Source organism: Aythya ferina (assembly GCF_964211825.1).
Source record: "Aythya ferina genome assembly, chromosome: 3".
NCBI lineage: Eukaryota > Metazoa > Chordata > Aves > Anseriformes > Anatidae > Aythya > Aythya ferina.
In genome coordinates, this window is record NC_140298.1 from 31,720,875 (window position 1) to 31,740,335 (window position 19,461).

Consider the following 19,461-nt stretch of genomic DNA (forward strand, 5'->3'; position numbering starts at 1 on the left):
CGTATACATTGCATGATGTATTTCCCTTTTAAGGCCAGGAAATTCAAGAAAATTTGGACGTTAATTGAGGTATTATTTGTTGTGAGTTCCCAGCCTTGCCTCGCTATCTGCTGTGAAAGAAAACAGTTCTCCGTCACGCTCCTATAATTCAGCATTATTAGAATTAGAAAAACAGACGGCTATGGGAGAAAAAAATTGAAAGTAATGAGATGGGAGGCAGTTGCATAAGCCGGTAGGAACAATCGGCACTTTGTTGCCTTCAGGCTATCTAATGATTAAAACACTATTTTGGAGAGTCTGATTGGTAGGAGGCACCATCGGAGAGAAATCAAGAGATGCAGACGGCAGGAGAAAACGTTAGCGCTCCAGTTAAGCCAAATGTTTGATCCCGCTCTGGGTCATGGTCCAGCTGCCAAGTGAGTCACCACTAACATGCAGAGAAGGGTGGGCTGGTAGGCACTGCAGGCAGCACTTGCAGAGACACAAAGATGAGGCTCATCTGTGTCATTAACAGAAGGCCTTTGGGTGCAGGCCTAGGTTTTCCAGAAGGACTTTTAGCTGAGTGAGGCAACACCCAAAAGTGCTGCTGCATGCACGGAGGCAGAAGTACAGCTGTACTTTGTGGGAAGTACAGCTACGAAAAGGACCAAAAATACTTTACATGCTTGTGACTCTCCCCTCAGGTTGCAAGGTTGACTTGTCCTTCTTGATGGATGGGAGCTGGAGCATCGGTAAACGCCGCTTCCAGCTCCAGAAGCAGTTCCTCAGTAACGTGGCTCAAGCCCTTGGCATTGGCAGCGCTGGGCCCCTGATGGGCATCGTCCAGTATGGGTAAGGGCCGCTTCTGCACCAGCTCACCTGCACACAGACATGCCAGGGCAGAGCAGAGCAGCAGGGTCATCCAGCTTTTCACCTCTACTGCTACTTATGGTTGAATGTGATCCAAAATTATACCCACTGTGGCCTTTTCAACAGATGCTGAGATGAGCACAAACAAGCACGCATTTATGCACAAGAGGCTACAGACCTAGCTCTGTTTTGTTATTGCCAGAAACAAGAATCATAACATTTGGAGATGCTTGTTGCTGAAACACTATCTAAAACCTCACCAGTGCAGCCTCCTTGATCGTTTATATTCTCACTCATATTCATGGCATGGAGGCATTTTGTTGTCAGTGCCAGTGCTCCCATCTTGGGGCCTCTACTGTGGCTGTGCATGCTGACCAGCCCTGTCTTGGGGGGAACCCAAAGGGAATAGGGCACAATCATGCCAGATAATAGCATCACCCTGCCTTAACAAAATTTGGTGGGCTCCTTGCTTCAAGAGAGCAGTTTGTCCCCATCTGCTGCCTTCCCCCTCTTCTGGCATGTCCTGGGAAGAGCTACTCCCATCACTGGTGGGTAGGGGTGTGCGCCCCAACAGCAACATCTGTGGGGCTAGCGTATGCTGAAGGCCTCACACCTGCACTACCAGGAGCCAGGTAGTGCAGACAGCTCCTAAAACGCCCATACTTCTGTATGTAAGGCAAAAAAGCTGACGACTGCTTCTTATTTTTTCTTTTTTTCTGCTAGTGATGACCCTTCCACAGAATTTAGCCTAAAAACTTATGCCAACCCCAAGGACCTAAGAAACGCCATTGAGAAAATCCCCCAGAAAGGTGGACTTTCCAACGTTGGTAGGTGATGGGATGCATGCACGGCCTCAGCTCGGGGAGGGCTCCGGGGGGCCTGGACCGAGGCTGCGCCTCCTCTCCGGGTGTGGAGGCCATGGGCAGCAGGGCCTGGTGCTGGGGCAGGGCTGGCTGGAGCACACACTCCGCCTGTAATGTGCCTTCCTTGGTCCAGGCTGCTGCAAGTCCATCACAAGTGGCCAGGAGCTACCTTTCTTCTCATGGACATATCCCACTGATGCATTGGTGGCCACCTCCAACTGCTGTGGGACACCAGGCGGGGGCAAATAGGGCTCCACACAGCTGCCAAGAGGGTTCAGGAGGTGCTGGCACCAGCAGTGGTGACCTCCCTGCCTGCTCACACAGCCACAGAAACCGCATTCCCCAGCTCTCAGCGTGGCTCTAACACTTGGGCCTGCACTTCGTCCACCATTCCAGGAGTAGGTTGCTCATAGCCCCGGAGGGACTGTCAGGCATCACCAGACAGAGCACTGCCGGCCCTGTAACTCATCCTCAATCTCTTTCTTTTTCCAGGAAAGGCACTTTCATTTGTTACCAAAAACTTCTTTTTGGATGCTAACGGAAACAGAGGTGGAGCGCCCAACGTGGTCGTGGTGATGGTGGATGGGTGGCCAACTGACAGAGTGGAGGAGGCCTCCAGGCTGGCCAGGGAATCAGGGATCAACATTTTCTTTGTCACTATTGAAGCAGCTGCTGAAAACGAGAAGCAGAATGTTATCGAGCCTAACTTTGTAGACAAGGTACTTACCGGGCTGGGCTCTGGCTGGAAGCTTGGTGTGAACTCAACCTTTTTTCTAGTGATTTAATTCAGGGGGCTTAAGCAGTCCCTCTCAAAGGACATTTTGCTTTCTTTCTTAACTCTCAGGGTTACTTCTGGTCCTGCTCACACTGTCTTGATGTCTCACATACAAAGAGGCAGCAGTGCTGAAACCAGAAAGGGGATCTTTCTGAAACTTGCTAAGAGAGACAGCAAACTGTCTGACAGCAAATCTCTGACCCGAGGCACATCACGGAGCAAACAGCTCTTTGCTGACTACCCATTGGCACAAACCTGCAGTCATTCTGAGGCAAAAGGTCTGAATGTTCAGCAGCGTGACAAAGCACAAGCACAGCCTGAGATTTCTGTGACCTCCTGATGTGCCTCTCCCACCTGGCAAAGGCTGGGAAGCCCTGAACAACCCAGCACCCTTGCTGCACTGACAAGTAGGTCCCACACATACCAGGGCTGGGACACTCTACTCACAGGCACATCTCAGTTGTTAGCCACACTGGAGAGCTGAAGCATTTTGTTTCCATGGTTGAGCTGATGTGGGTTATTTTTCCTTGGTTATTTATTTCTGCTGCTATGAACTCTTGGAAAAGGAGCAAATCCCTGTCATGTGCAGAAAAACAAAACAATAGCAAACAAACAAACAGAGAACACAAGCCTTGCACTACTTGCTTTTGGCACTAATGGTTGCCTGCTCAGTAGTGCCTCAGGACAAGCTGGCACAAGGTTATGGCAGGAGGCATCTACCAAGTGCCAGACCTGCCTGAGCTCAGGAAGCCGGGCAGTTATCTGTTATTTTCAGAAAACAGACTCCTGTCTGAACCATGTTACTCTGCCATGAAATAATTTTCCATGAGTTTCAGGGCTGTTCCAGAGGGCTCCGCTGTCTCCGGTCAGCATTTAATTAGACTATAGCCTTATTTGCATTTACTTTTCAAAAGAGCAAAGCAATAGCAAGTCTCTGTGAACCTGCCAGAAAGCACAAGTAGTAGAGGTGACTTAAAATAGGAAGGTAAAGAGGGAATGGTGACCTGACAAAGCTGCATCTCAACACTAAAATTGCCCACCAAACCCCCACAAACTCAATTTCCCCCACTCCCTGCTCTGTGCTGCCCCTACTTCCTGCACTCACCTGATTCCCACTAATCCTCCAAAAGCTTCCCTCAAATCTGCTCCCTACAAATATTCAGTTACAAAGATAAATATATATGTATTTTCTTTTCTATCTTTATGTGCTTTTTGCATTGCTTGTTCTTTTTTTTTTTTTTCTTTTTTTTTTTTTTTAACATGGGTGCAAGCCAGGGAGAAACCAACTTCAGTCCCAGGTTTCAGATCAAGGCAGCAGGGTCTGTCAGCAGGCACAACTCTCCTGGTTGGCCTAACCCTGGGAGGGTAGGAGCTGACTTTGCCGTCTGGCAACCACGTCTGGCTGAGCCATGCTAACAGTGGCTCTGTGATTTGGATGCTTTCTCTGCAAACAATATAACTTATCTAAAAAAGCTTGACAGGTGGCAAACTTGGTTATTATCCTTCTTTCATGGCTATAATATCAGCTCCATCCCACAGCTTTTTTTAAAAAAGGGCTGAAAAACCTGGCTCCTTAGAGAAGCATCTGTGATGTTACATTGACGTCATTTCCCAGGGAAGCAGATGGTGACTGGAGGAGAGGCCCCTTCAGACTCTAGCATCGCTCTTTCCAGGAGCCTAAATTTACAGTTTAGCTAAAATCCCAGCTGAAGGAGGCAGACCAAATTTCCACTGCATTCATACTTGTGGTGTTTTGCAGGCAGTGTGCAGAACAAACGGTTTCTATTCCATCAGCGTGCCCAGTTGGTTTGGCCTACACAAGATCGTCCAGCCCCTGGTGAAGCGGGTCTGTGACACCGACCGGCTGGTGTGCAGCAAGACGTGTCTCAATTCAGCTGACATTGGCTTCGTAATCGATGGCTCCAGCAGTGTTGGCACTGGCAATTTCCGCACTGTCCTCCAGTTCGTAGCCAACATCAGCAAGGAATTTGAGATTTCGGACACCGATACCCGCATCGGAGCTGTCCAGTACACATATGAGCAGCGACTTGAGTTCAGCTTCGACAAATACAGCACTAAGCAGGACGTGCTGAGTGCTATCAAAAGGATCAGTTACTGGAGTGGTGGGACCAGCACAGGGGCAGCCATCAGCTACACCTCCGAGCAACTGTTCACCAAATCCAAACCCAACAAAAGGAAGATCATGATTCTCATTACAGATGGCAGGTCTTATGATGATGTCCGAGTGCCAGCCATGACAGCTCACCAAAATGGTAAGCTTTTCTGTTATCTACTCTTCCTGCACACTTCCACATTTACCCAGGTCAGAGAAACACAGTTTGCTATCATGCACAGACACTGGAGGAACCCTTAGGAAGGAAGCACAGCACCTCATCCTGGGATCTCATCAAGCTCTAGACCACCATCTGTTCTCTATCTGAATGAGGAACTTCACACACACACACAAAAAAAAAACAAACATACAGGTATAGCAAGATGCAGCTAAGCTTAGGAGATCTCCACAGAATTCTACTGTCTTAGTAACACATGAAGCCTCCTTTGGCTTTCCAGTCAGGATATTCATACATCTCACAGTGCAATAGCAAGACGTTGGAGCAAGAAGCTATTGTTCAGATCCCCACCATTTAGAGCTTTACTATTGTCTAAGCCTTTTTGCTATTGGCAACAGGCATTGTTCCAATGCACAAACCAGGCCTTTCTTCCAATTTGACAATGCCACTTTTAGACAGAGAGGGTACCACAATTCACTGCCCATTCTTAGTGGCCTGGTAACTATGTCTGCAGTATTTGTGTTAACAAATTTAATTTAATGCAATGAAAACTATTATGCTCATTCTTATCTCTGGGTTTCTTTCCAGGAGTTATAGCTTACTCCATTGGAGTTGCTTGGGCTGCTCAAGATGAACTGGAAGCCATTGCAACAGATCCAGATAAGGAGCATTCCTTCTTTGTGGATGAATTTGACAACCTCTACCAATTTGTTAATCCACTCATCCAAAACATTTGCACAGAATTTAATTCACAGCCACGGAACTGATGGAGTGGAACAAGGCAGGATCCTTGGGCATCATGATGAAAGCACACAAAATGCTGCCGGAGTAATGCCAGCCCTGAGCTCAAGAAATACCAACACTGGTTTTCTCTGGCACTTTCCGGTTAACAAAGTTGATTGCATCCCTATGTATGATAATGCTCTGTGTAGGCTGTTGATTTCTTTTTTTCCCCCTGCAGGCTTCAGAACCTCAGATTTGGATGGATAGTAAAAGAGGAGGAATTAAATGGAGGTGTTGGAAAAGCTGCTTCTGGTATAGATCCCCAGCTCATCTGACTCCCACCTCTGGGCACACACAGGCTTGTGTTCCAGGGTTTCAAAGCACATCACTGATACCACAGTGTTGTTGAACAACTCACAAACCCTGATGATCTGGTCTTAGCACCCTCACCCTTTAAGACGTGCCACCTGCTTCCTGGGGGACCAGGTCCCTGCAGGGAGCAGCAACGCTGCTCAGCTACAGTAGCTGAAGCACCTCTACGTGACACCGCCTGTCACCTGTCACACAGGTCAGGATTGAAATCCCAGACACAAACTGGAAAGTTAACCTTCAGCTAGTGCAAATTCAAGTATTGAGATTTATCCAAACCCAGAGACTGGAAAACCAGCGAGAGGCCAGAGTCAAGCTATGGGATCTGCAACCATTTAGCGGCCCCAGTAAAGCTCCAGATCCACACAGCAGCCAACATGCAGGAGCTGGAATCTAATCTCCCACAGCACAGCATTAAAGTGTGGTTAGATAAAAGAAATAACAATCTTATTCCCTTAGCTCACTGGCTCCACTTCATCATGTAGCTCAAGGCCTGCTGCATAGCAGGAGAGCTGCAGAGGCAGAAGAGGCTCCTTTGATAAAATTGTGGGTTTAGGCTGCACACTGTCTGAAAGGTGTTTGAGACCCCCACTGCTCTATCATTAAACTACGGCACAATTGGAACATCTTACAGCAGTCTTTAGTGTGTAGATAATTATTTGAGAGCCATTGCAAAGATTTAAAAGGAAAGTATCTTAAAGTCCTGTATTATACACCGGGAAAAGCAGTATTTCTAAATTTTAAAGGCATCCTTTTCTGAAGTTGGGGTGGACTTCTGTTTTATGGGTTGATTTCAAAATATACTTTCTACAGCCCTGAGTTATTCAGAATTCACAACTGTTTCTTACGTGAAGAGGTCAGCTGGTCAGCAATGGGAGTAATGACACATTAAGAGGGTCTAAAGGATTGCACTACAATTAGGAAGCAGCAGTTGCTGGTTGTTTCCATCCAGTGCCATTTAAGAAAATACATTCCTTAAGCAGAAGTTACAGAAGGAAAGGAATGATGTTTCAGTGCCAGTAAAAATGTGCATGTTCGTGCACCTTATGGCAGTCAAAGCAACACCACATCAGGCTTGTGGAAATAACAGGAAATTGGAAGAAATTAAAGCTCAAATTTCACATCTTACTCACAAACCTGATTTTTAATAACCTTTACAGTTTTAATAAATAACCATGACCCAGGATGTTATTATTCACATAAAAAAATAATAACTGAAGTTGCCAAAGGAGGCTTCTTTCTGTCAATAAAATGTACACGATCTTTCAAATCTTTGTTTAGAAATATAACTGAAGTAGCTTAAAAATTACAAGTGAAGTAACCATAATTCAAATTAACAGAGACAGCCACTTCTACGTGATCTCCCTAGCACAATAACATACATGTAAGCCAGGCTAGGGTCCTCTCATGAGGTGCTCCAACCATTACTACCAAAAGCAACACTGGATGAAGCAGTGGTTTTACACAGGGATGGTTCATATCTCCCTCTTTAAGAAAAAACATTCACTTCTAGCTTTAAATGAACTTTATCAATATGAAAATGCTATCTTCAGAGAAGACACAGGTCATTGCTAGCTTCCAAAAAAACAAAAGCAAAGTCATAAAAGATATTTGCACACAGTTTTTAACACTAACCTGTGCTGCAGCACTTCCCCAGCAATAGCCTCTTGGCTTGATAAAACTAACCATTAAGGACAGAGAGTTACATAGAGGAGCAGCCCTGATAGCCCCATCTTCAGACCCACTTCCCTCACCACTGTTCTGCTGTTCATTCTCTGTCAACAAGGAATATTACATGGGCTGGATGAACCCAAACACATACAACAGATTTACTGGGGACTTTAATTCAGATGACAGATTCATAATCTGAAAATCCATTTGCATTAATTTGTGGCTAGCTGAGAAGGCCTAGGCCTTAACTTCTAACTACTCTTAAGATTGCAGCCAAATTTTTAATGCAACAGCTTACCACTGCACATCAATTTCCATACTGGCCATACCCTCACAGCACAGGAGACTGGCACTCCTCCACGGGTGCTCCCAAAGGCTGTGCCTGTGCTCCCCCAAAAGCACAGCACAGATGGCCAAGGCATTAGGAACAGCTGGAGCCACAGGTGTTCTTTAGGACAGACTTCTACCAAAAGCTTAAAGCAACAACACTGAGTTTTCAAACACTCCCCACAGAAAAGCTGAAGAGCTATCTTCCACCACAAGCATTTATTAAGGGCACAGCAGGGTTTGTTGTTGTTGAAATGGTTTGTCTTAAGTTCACAGAACACCCATGGTGCTCAGATGCCAACAAGCAGTTTTATTAAGTTCTTGAGATGACCTTCAAATTAATTTTTCATCTCTCATCTAACCTGCGATGCTCTACCCATAAACACTGTAAACTCAAGTGTAATCCTCAGAAGCTGCCAAAATATGACCTTCGTTCAACACAAGCGTGGATCGGCACAGAACGCACTTCTCTTTTAACCCTTCACCTTTCATAGCAATGAAAATACTCATCACACCTACTGAAGTCTCGAAATAATATTAAAAAATGATAATACAGCTTCATAAATGTTTGAATGGGGTATATTTGGAGAAAGCAGCAGAGCTCTTTTTGTAATATATACAAGCTGTTTTGAGCTTCTCAATACAAGTTGCTATATATTTTGCAATAAAAATGTCCCAAAGGCATTCGAAGTACGTTGCCTCGTATGTAATTCAAAAAATAAGTTTCAAATACGGTCCATGTCATGTTAGTTTCTGAAACACAGCCGAGGCTTTCACAAGATTTTAGCAAACCTACTAAGACTGGAAAAAAACACAAGTGTTTTGTATTTCAGTGGTTTTTTGTTTGTTTGTTTGTTTACATACTCAGCTGAAGAAAAAAAATGAAATGCCTAGAAGTGAGCTAGCAGAGGCAGGACCACCAAATTACTGGTCAGAGGAACTCTTATTTGAAACTGTACTGACTTCTGGGGTGGAAGCTGCAGCCTGGTTGGGGCATCCAGAAGAGTAGGGCACCAACGGGTTGGGCCTAGAGGCAGGCAGGCAGCCAGAGCAACTACTCACTGGACGTACAGCCAAAAGAGGGGTCTGATCACCCTCTCTCTAGGACACAGGCATCTTGGCACTCAGGAGTTGGGCTGGTAGCTTATCACTGCTCAGCAGTCACAGTGCAAAGCATGCACCAAGAAATGGACACCACCGTGGGGGAGCTCAATGTGGGGGCAAGCACCTTTCCCTCAAACTCCAGCAGCAACTCCCCACAACTCAGGTCAACAACCTGAGTTCAGTTATCTCAACAGACAGAGGTAACAACCCTGTTTCTCAGCAGTGTGTTACCGAGGCTAGTCTGGATGTAGGATACTTGAACCCACTGCTGTCACTGCACACAAGAGACATTGCCTGCCACGTGCACCCTCTGGCTCCTCAGCTGCTTCAGTACGCAGAGGCCTTCCCTGTGGCAGCTTCTCAGCTTGCTCCTCCTACCACCACTCTCCAGCACATAAAGTAACAGTGCCAGGAACCAGGAAAAAACTCTGGGGTTAAACATCCAGAGAGGCCCAACCCAACCTAAACTTCCTTAATGGATCTACTACCCTACCCATCAGCTCCACAGGTCTTACCCATGCTGAGGTGGCAAGTCAAAGCAAGCAGTACATATGAGAAATGAGACCTAGAAACCAAACAGTAAGAAAGTTTTCTGTGCTATACATACCTTAATTTATGTTGTGGTTGAACGAAGTCACCATCTCTGTCCTTCTTCTAGCTATTTTTCCCTGCCCACCATTATGGAAAGCAATTAAGCCAATTCCATTTTCTTTTCCACCGCCATCTCAATTTGAGGAAGTCTTGGACAACAGCAAGCAACCTACATTTGTTAAGTTGCCTCTACATTAAAAACATCACAGTGTTATCTGTATAACCAATGAGTGTCTCAAATCCCTCAAGGTAGTCTTTAGGCCTCCTGTGTGGGAGGGTAACTCCTACATTGTTTTCTCCTTACCTCACGAATCTTCTACTGACCTTCTCTGGAGGCAAAACACAGGCTGAATGCATTTGTACCATCATTTCATACAACAATCCTTATTTTCCTCTGAGGAGGGAAGAGGAATAGGACTAAAGCAGAAGGCTTATTTTACCTACCGGGGAGAGAGAAGAGACGAGAACTTCATTTGTCCCACCTACAAGCTTAAAAACCCCAACAGGACGGACTTGCTGACAAGTTGTTCTGCTCGGTTCTGTGTAGGTTCCCATACCACCCCCTCAGCAGCGTTGTTCTGAGCGTTTTCCCGTAGCAACGCGGCTACCATCTGTGATGTGTGGTTTGCTCTCCCTCATCCTCTCCCCAAGGGCAGAACCATGCGCTTATTTTTATTTTAAACAAATGTTCTACCCAGGAAGCGCACCACGTTTCACCGTGATCAGGGGAGGCTGATAGTTCCTGAGCAACGGCACCGTTCCCACCCTGCACGCGTCTTCAGCCGAGGCAGACAGCAGGGACCACGTGCCTTATGCAGGGTGCCAACAGTGACGAGGCAACAGAACAGTACAAAAACAAGACATATAGAGAACGGAGAAATTGAGACAGCCCCTTAAATGGTAACCCTCGGTGCAGTTCAAAAGGTTCACATGAAGTCACCTCGAGCCCCTCCACACCCAAGGCACTAGACCGTGTGCACTTCCACCTCCCGGTACATGCTCCAAGAGCACAAACTTTATGAGAAAAACAAAAAATTATGAACACAATACAAAATGTTGAAAAATAGTATTTATTAGCACCCAATTTACATAATTATATGGTACAAATGACACTTACTTGCTGCTGTAACATTAAATAAAGCTGCTCTTAAAAACCATTGCTTGTTTCTGGAAGTCCATGTGATTTTGCTCAGCACAGAACGCGGGTACAGTATACAGCTATCCCACTTCACTACTGTCATATCAATATAAATACCTGCATGGTTACCTCAACGTGGTCTCATTTTAAATGGCACACTAACATATGCAGATCTATATAATTTTAATGACAAAATAGTTATCTGGATTATTCAGGCAAGTGAATGTAGCTTTAAATAGAACCTATCCAAGAAGTTTCACAAAGTATGAATTGCAGTGAAAAAGAGAAAATTCAGGGCTGCAATCAAGAAGCTCAAAAATATAGTGGTGTATTTCAAAATAATCTCCCTCTGAATTTTCTACCTTGTCATTTCAGATATTTATCCAGGATTTTAAAATATTGAATTTTAGTAAAAGTTTAATACTAAGTGTTTGAAGAAGCATTTTCACGTATAGCAAATATTTATACTTTTTCTTATAAAGGCTTATCAAATCTTTGATCTTTGGAGAATGATCACTTTTTCACTTTTTTTTTTTGTTTCCCACAAGAAGCCTTTCTGAAATCTTTGAAACACGTGAGTTTTTTGAATCCTTACTCCCAAGAAAACTATTTCCTTCACAAATTAGAAAACAGTATTTCTCACTTAAAAAAAAAAACAACCAACACATTCACTTTTGTACAACAGTAGCATTTAAACAAGGTAGTTTGGTGGTATTGTAGTTTGACAGCTTTGTACCGTGCCATACACAAACTGACAAGCAGACTATTACTCAACAAGTAGGCATTTCTCATTTGGATTCACCACTTTGCAAGACACTTGAAGCCCAACATTGTTTCAAAGTAGTCATTCAAAACTGGCGTGCAAAATCATAACCTCAGCATAATTCTGAAGGGGAATCTTAACTTCTTTTAGCTGTTTAAGCAAGAGTTCATATATAAGTCACAGTAGTCTTTTCCTATCAACTGTCATGGAAGTGGCCTAAAACAGAAGAGGAGCAAACGGAATTACTAACATTTAAGTGGTTCCTACCCCTGGCACCTTCTCTGAAGGAACTGTCAGGTAACTAACTTCAACAGGTTATTCTTTTGTTTTGCAGGGAGAGTAGCTGAATATAAACAACAACAATCCAAACTGATCATGCTGAAAATTACTTCAATTTTACTTGTGAAAATCCCATAAAAAATCTGCCTTTTTTTTTTTTTTTTAATTTTTTAACCTGACAGTTTCTTTTAAAAGAAAACAACTGAAGATATTTATACGAAATACAATGCAGGTATGTGCTGACAAATATTAATAGAAAATCTTACAGCAACAATATTTTTCTTATCACAGATTTCTGTAAGTTTCAGGTGCACAATTCAAGGAAAATATAGCACAAGACTGCTTTTCAGTCTGTTTGGGCTATAAAGGTACAAGAAATTATTAGCAAACATGCTCATTTCGCATTTCCAGAAAAAGTGCTCACATATGAGACAGTTTTCAAAACCTATGCATGTTTGTAGATGCCTGACTGCACGGAGACCATTCTAGGAGCCATACATCTGAAAACAATCTACATTCAAAAAGCACTATTTCAATGATAGGAAAAATAAAAAAATAAATTCTCAATGGAAAAATATTAGCTTGAAGTCCATTGCTTTTCCCTTATACAATGTTTTTGGCTGCTTTTGTAAGTAATGCAAAGCAATGAAAATATTTGGCTTGGAGACAAGTTATCCCTTTCCTTGCAGAGCAGGACAAATCCAGCTGCGTAAATCTTCTCAGCTTTACAGCCTAACACTGGTGTGGGGACCAAGGCTTTCTGTGAAATAGCAAGGAACAATCTGGGGGGGCGCTGCAATTCAAGCGGAGGGAATTGTCCACACAAGGCTTTGAGCAGCTTCAAAAGCACACGTGCAGGCATGGTTTGACCAAGGGGGTGACCTCCCAGGATCACAGAGTGGCTTGGCAGCAAAGACTGCACGAAGTTAGTGGAGCACACAACACCACAACTTGGTCAGGATGGGCTGAAGGGCACGTGTTACTGAATGCCACTTTAGTTCATCTATACTTTCTCATCCAGCAACAAATCTCTCTTGACAATGACCCTGTTCAGACCCACGAACTGTACTATGGAACTGGAATTACACCTTCTGTAGTGGAATTGAGATTCTCAGAAACCCTGAATGGTACGGTACTTCCTAATTTTTCACAATTGACAACACAGCAGCAAAATTAGGTCAGCAGGTAGGATAAGAGAGAACTCAGCAGACTTAGATGAACTGGGAATAAGGAGGTACAGAACAGCCTTTTGGTGGTGGGAGGAGGAGGACCGAAGCCCAAACCCCAGTACCTTTCAAAAAACAGTCTGAAAGAAAAACAATAGTCCTTTACGAAATATACCTTTCAATGAGAGTCTACTGCATATGGGATTTTAAGATTCCAAGGAAAATATAGCCTAAAGAAAGATTTAAGTGGGAAGATTAAAAATCACACTGATAACCTGCACAACTGGTGTGTATATAGATGTATACAAATACACACATATACACACACACATACATATACACACATACATGTGTATATGTAAGCACAGGCGGAGGCATCATTTTAAAGGTCCCATTTACCAGGAGCTTCCCTCCTGGGATGAGCCCCACCAGCTGAACAAGAGCACTTGTCTGAGCAAAGGCTATTTACACACAGGTCATTTGAGTCCCCCCCACTCCCCACGTTTGTTCATTCGCTCTGTTGGGCCTAAGGCTGCCTTTCAAAATGTGGGTTACTTCTTCTTGGTCAATCCATCTTTAACGTGATGGATTAAACACTGCCTATGACTTGGTTCTTACCAGTTTCACTGCGGCTCAGCAGAAACATTGCAGAGGTTTTGCCTAGCAGTTCACAGGCCATTAGTTTCAGTAACTGTTCTTCTCTAAACTGATGAAGCAGCCAGCATGGTTCACCAATTGTAACATCTTCAACTAAAGATATTGCCGGATTTAGATAGAACATTCTCAACGCCTCCATGTCCTTATGTAAAAAGGAAGATTCCTGAAACATTTGTCAGATTTGGGCGTGGAGGGAAGAACAGGTTTTTCAGAAAAATCTTTGTTTCCTCTCTGTCACTCAATACTAACATCTCAACACCACTACGATGCTCACCAGCAGCAGATGTCCAAAAAAAAAAAAAAAAAATCAATGACTGTGTCAGACTACAACATTTTATACAAACCAATTTACCATATGTGAACATTTCACTATTATACTCTGATCTTTGTTTTTCACTGTGTAGGCCAAGACAATTTTCACCATACAGCCACAATTTTCAGAATGTTTTTAAATGCTGTATTATAAGCAGCAGCATCTTTGCACAGTAGTTTCCATGAAGCTGATCAGAATTCCAGCTCACCTGCAAGAACGCTGAAAAGACATGCAGGCTAAGTAAGTCACAAATCACCTGGAACCGCTGGTCCTATTCATTTATGTGAGAAAGTAAAATCAAGATGACAAAGCAATATTTAGCAACGCATGCAAACGGGGGCACCTTGTCTAAAGTGACATAGTTTGAAATTCAAATGATATTCACCTTTGACACAAAAGGGCGTAATTTGGAATCTGAACATACACTAGAATTTGTCCTTCATACAACCTGCAACCAATGGACAAATGAATAAATCTGAAGAATCATTATGGGAAAACCTCGCTAACTTGCCACTCTATATTTGAAGGGTTTTCCTTTGCTCCCTCTGATACCATCAGGCTAAATCTGCACTGCTTCCCAGCCTAATTCTGCTGAGATGACACAAGTTCCATGGAGGGCACGTTGGTTCTGGCCACTTAACTTGCTCAACCTTCCAGAGCTCAGCAAACAGCCTCCCTGCTTCCCTCACTGCTCAGCACGATCCAAATGACCACTGCCTACAGATCTTCAAAGTAAAATATGAATGATCTCATTTGCAGGAACTCTCATGCTGCAGAAATTATTCACGTTAGATTGCCAGTCTGATGCTTCTGCAAAGAAGACTGTTCTAGAGCTGTCTTGTACAGGCACAAACACAGTAACTGCATTTTCTTCCATAACCCAGCCTACTTTACCAGGTTTTACTAGATTTACTAGATATAATTTGTATTAAATGCTTCACAGTCAAGTAGGCTCCCCAGAACAGTCTGGAAAGACGCTGCCAAAGCACAGTCTGAAAACGCTTCCAAACACACATCTTGAGAGGCATTCAGAAAACTTGCTTATCAGATGGTTATGCCTGCTTTTTAATTTCTTGTTTCCTGTGGGATGGACTAACACTTCTGACAAGGAAACACTGCTGATGTGACACATCAGGTTATGGAAAGTGCTGTTCCCCAAAATGACACTGATTTCAGATGTGTTCCCTTCCCTCACCTCCATCCTTGTGTTTTAACACACAGGTGTACTGCAAAGGGTGGCGTAACTAAGTCCTTTATCTGTTTTACATTTATTCAGAAGGACAAGCTTCTGTTTAATTTAAATTCACAGCTGCAAAATGGTGCTGCACCGCCCAATCAGAAAGCTGTATGGTGAACACCACACTTTTACTCAAACACATCACGTATGGGACTGCTACAATAATGTTATTTGAATACAGACTAGAAAAATAACCCACGCTATACAGCATGTAGTTGTCCACACTTCTTGGTAAAGAAGCTTTGTTTTGTTTGTTTGTTTTTAAATCAAAATAAAGATGAATGAGATCTGAAAATAATCATCATGTGATTTTCTTGTAACTAGTAAGCTAAAACTTTTACTTGGTGTGTCAAAACACTTCTGTCATTGAGGCACAATAAAAAGCAAGCCCAAGGATTATATAGCAGTGAGGGAAATGTATTCCACAGTAGAATTATATCTAGAGCTTCTTCCAGGCTATTCCAAATCATTTTGTGCAAGAGTTTTGGTAACCAAATCAAATACGTGAAAGCACACAGCACAGTGAAGTAAATTCTAAATAAAAATGAAAGTACTTAAAAAAAACCTAGTGGAACAATTTTCAATTTATGAAAGGATTGCAAATTCTCCCATTAAATTAGTTAGTAAAACCAAAATCAGTAGCACAGTAGTACATTAAAAAATTATATGAGTTAACCATTCAAAAAAATGTAGCATGTATACTGCATACAGGAAAAAACTTAATGGTAAAATGCAATATACAGAGTTGCACAAAAATGTTTTTTTTTTTTTTTTTTTTTTTTTTCCAAGAATAAGCATTAGGTCCAGTCTCATTTACATCTTTAGATGCACGTTTCACATTCATGAAAGTTACCAATTATATTGAACCAGAAAGAGCTGCAGATAAAATGAAAAAAAAAATTAGCACACTCAGAAGTTCAAAGCTTACAAAAACAGGTTAATCATGAAACAGAAGTACCTAGCTGCAAAAGAATCATAAAGACACACTGAAAGTGAGAGAGAAACATGAGAAGCAGCAATGCTTAGTCTATATGTAAAAAATCTTATTTTGTCAGAACTAAGATTTGGGCTTGTGAGACACCAGACCAAGAAGTTTGGACTTCCTACACAGAAGCATCGTGTTTTGGGCTGGGGGGAGGACATGGACAAATCACATTTACCAGATCACCTTCAGACTAAGTCCAACAACTCATTGCATACGCAATGGTGTTGTGGGCACCAAGACATAGAGAAATGAGCTAAAAAGCTGGGAAAAAAAAAAAAAAAAAAAAAAAAAAGAAGAGTTGTATAAAAAGAGCAGACTGAAAAATAGCTTGAAGAAAGTAGAAAGAAATGGAAATATACAGCTAGAAAGTACTGCTTACCTGCAGGTTCCAAATTACAAAAGTGATTAGAAATATTTTAAATGGCACAAAGCATGGCTTGGAATACTGGCATGACGTTACAAAAAGAACTACTAAACATCACATAATTCCTCCTGTCAGTGAGAAGCAATCATTGAAATAATCTTCCAAAGGAAGCCTAATCATTTAGAACATATACAAAACCTCACTGGCCAAGACAATATTAAAATGCACAAGTCTACAATCCGGCTTTAGCAAACAGATGGACTAGATAACCTAAATAATTTTTTCATCCCTAACTCCTATGATGATGTTCAGAAGATCTGGCAGGCTCATGCACAATACCCCGCAGTCCTACAAGTACATGACCAAGTACAGTAAAAAGACATTGACATCAATTATGAAGACCAGCACAAAAATATATATACTCCACAACCTCTTTGTAAGGCTACATTTGTTTTGTTTTTTAAAGGCACCTCATCCTCTAGCTATTGCCAGCTTTAAAAAAAAAAAACACTTTTCAGTTTGAGCAAGAGCTCAATAGTGAGAAGGAAACATCTTTCAATTCACATTTGAACAGCCATTTCTTACATTCCAATTGTAATCAGAATGACAGTTTTAAAAAACAAGCATGCTGGCCTATTAGTTTTATGTACAGCAATTTAAACAACTAACTACATATCGTATTGTGGAAGCAAAAGCACAACATTCATTTCATACTCACGCCATTATCCTCTGTATACACAAACTCATGAGAACTCTTAATACTAAAACATTAAAATGCACCCATGGAGTCTTCCCTTACTAGACATTTAATACAAGTTTACAATATATATACACATATATAATATACATAGCTTTTAGAATTTTTCAAATAAATCTTTGTAATTTCCTCTCCAAAAAGAAAATAAAATAATGACACTGAAAGAATATGAGTCAAGTACACAGAACTCTCACGAAGTTGAATGCTCAGTTTTGCAGCCAAGTTTCCCCCTTTTCATCATAACCAACACACTTTATAAAAACTAAATAATCTGATTTACTATTGTAGTCATCTGTTTCACGGTAAAAGTTCTGATCTTATCTATGGAAATATATTGCATATCAATATCATGAAGTGACATATCTGAATATTCTGAGCAACAAAAGGTATTCCAGGATATTTTAGCAGTAATGTGTTGCAGGCTCAAACAGCACAGGTCAATCTTTTATTCTAAATAATACGGTTAATCTAAACTCTGAGTTCAGCTTCAAATGTGGTCCCATCTCCAAGTATCACACTAAGAACAACATGGTCAAACCCTATGTTGGTATCTTTCAATGATTCCTTCTTAAAAAACGTCAGTTTAAAGGTAAAGATTTTTATCAGTTTCCAGTCTTAACCTCACGCTGGTATTTGAAAGAGTTGCATGGATTGGGTTCTTTCCTACTCACATCAGTACCAGAAATAATCTCCAGCATCAATTCTGCCTTTCCTTCTGAGGAAAATGCCAGCTTCAGACCGAAGAATAGTAAAAACTCTCATGATACGGAAAAGAATCCACTCACTTTCCTTTAAGAATGGATAAAATCACTAAAATGTTGTTTTAAAAGTTATTTGCCACTTGTATCAACAGAGAAGCACATCTGTTGAATAACTTTAAAAAGTACTCATTTTTCAGGTAACCTAATTAATGGCATAATATACCCAGTGAAGTGGACATGTTGAGAAGTTCCACAAATGCTGAAGTATGGAAATACCTCTAGAAGTGGCAGAATCTTTCAGACTGACTTTGTGTTGGCAACTATTACACTAGCAGGACTCACACAAAGCATCAGGCATAGGTTTAATCTTCAAAAGTAATTAAACATGTCATGGTACCACAATGCCCAGAACGATACCTTTTTTTTTTTTTTTTAAGCTGGAACAGAAGGAGATGAACATTTGATAGTTATACTGTAAAATAGTATCTTTGGGAAGTCTTATGATAATTTCTTGTGCCAGATCTCCAAGAATAAACAGCATTATAAATCTGAATAAGTTAATCTGCTACTACAGTATATACAGACTGCTTCAGTCTGTTGTTAATTGGGACTAAAGGCTCAGCTTCTAGCCACACACTAATGCAGTCTTTAAAAAAATTATATAATTTTTTTTTGCAAACTAAATATTTGCTGTATAACACAGAAGATTTAATAAAACTTCACTGTATTTTCAATTTATGTTAGTAACTTGCTTTCCTTTAACCACATTTATCTTAAGCTAGCAGCCAGGTGGCTGAGATTAAGCATCAGCTACCTCTCTCTGAACAATCTGCTTAGTAATACCAAAGGGATGACAAAGTGCCTCTCACAAGACACAGTAATGAGCACATGAACTGACACTTTTTCCAGGTGATTTGATTTTTAAGCACATCACGGTTCCTCAATGAGAAGCATCCCAGAAAGTTTCCCTCTTTTCCCTCTCCCTGAAGCAATTAAACCCCTTCTTTCCAGTACTCCATTTTATTAATAGAGAATACATAGACCTAGTTTCACCCAAGGCCTGCCTGGACGAAAATTCACACCCTCTGAAATAAAAGCGCCTTTTTTTTTTTTTTTTTGAACTATTTGAAACTGAGAGTTTCCAAGCTCTCAGCACCAGCTGAGCTCACAGAAACCAGAACAAACTTCAATTTAGAAAACAGCACCCTGCAAAAACTAAACACTTACAAACATTCTCTGAATTATAGGGCAGGATAAGAAGATTCATGCCCACCTCTTCTCTTTTGTGCAGCTGGTTAAATATATACAAAGCTAGAGTTGAAATGGAAGCACTCTGTCATACAAACACTTTCGCCAGGGCATCTGCTCCTGCACTGGCAATATAACATTTGGATGGGTGGAATGCCACATCATGAATGGACTCATCAAATTTTTTGCGATGAGCAGTGAATTCTTGGATGCAGGTCTTGCTTTCAAGATTCCATAAGCGAATCGAACAGTCATGACCTAAAGAAAGGGGAAATGGTTTTCTTTATAAT

The 19,461-nt window shown here is 41.8% G+C and overlaps 2 protein-coding genes and 1 long non-coding RNA gene across 8 annotated transcripts in view; 2 read left to right on the plus strand and 1 right to left on the minus strand.

Moving 5' to 3' along the window:
* The window catches only part of VIT (vitrin), a 52,660-nt gene extending 46,857 nt beyond the window's left edge, over positions 1 to 5,803 (plus strand). Inside the window, exons 15-19 of the mRNA XM_084512683.1 lie at positions 684 to 831; positions 1,573 to 1,676; positions 2,205 to 2,431; positions 4,247 to 4,760; positions 5,367 to 5,803. Coding sequence (XP_084368809.1) covers positions 684 to 831; positions 1,573 to 1,676; positions 2,205 to 2,431; positions 4,247 to 4,760; positions 5,367 to 5,545 — 1,172 coding nt within the window. The 3' untranslated portion in view covers positions 5,546 to 5,803. The remainder of the gene's footprint in view (positions 1 to 683; positions 832 to 1,572; positions 1,677 to 2,204; positions 2,432 to 4,246; positions 4,761 to 5,366) is intronic.
* A 4,251-nt stretch (positions 5,804 to 10,054) lies between these two features.
* LOC311433500 lies at positions 10,055 to 10,720 on the plus strand. The gene is made up of 2 exons (XR_014690786.1): positions 10,055 to 10,106; positions 10,262 to 10,720. It is a non-coding gene; the product is annotated as an uncharacterized lncRNA (long non-coding RNA).
* An 8,294-nt stretch (positions 10,721 to 19,014) lies between these two features.
* STRN (striatin) overlaps positions 19,015 to 19,461 on the minus strand; it is a 60,584-nt gene continuing 60,137 nt past the window's right edge. For all 6 annotated transcript variants that reach the window (XM_084512682.1, XM_084512681.1, XM_084512680.1 and 3 more), the window contains one exon: positions 19,015 to 19,429. In XM_084512682.1, coding sequence (XP_084368808.1) covers positions 19,260 to 19,429 — 170 coding nt within the window. In that variant the 3' untranslated portion in view covers positions 19,015 to 19,259. The remainder of the gene's footprint in view (positions 19,430 to 19,461) is intronic.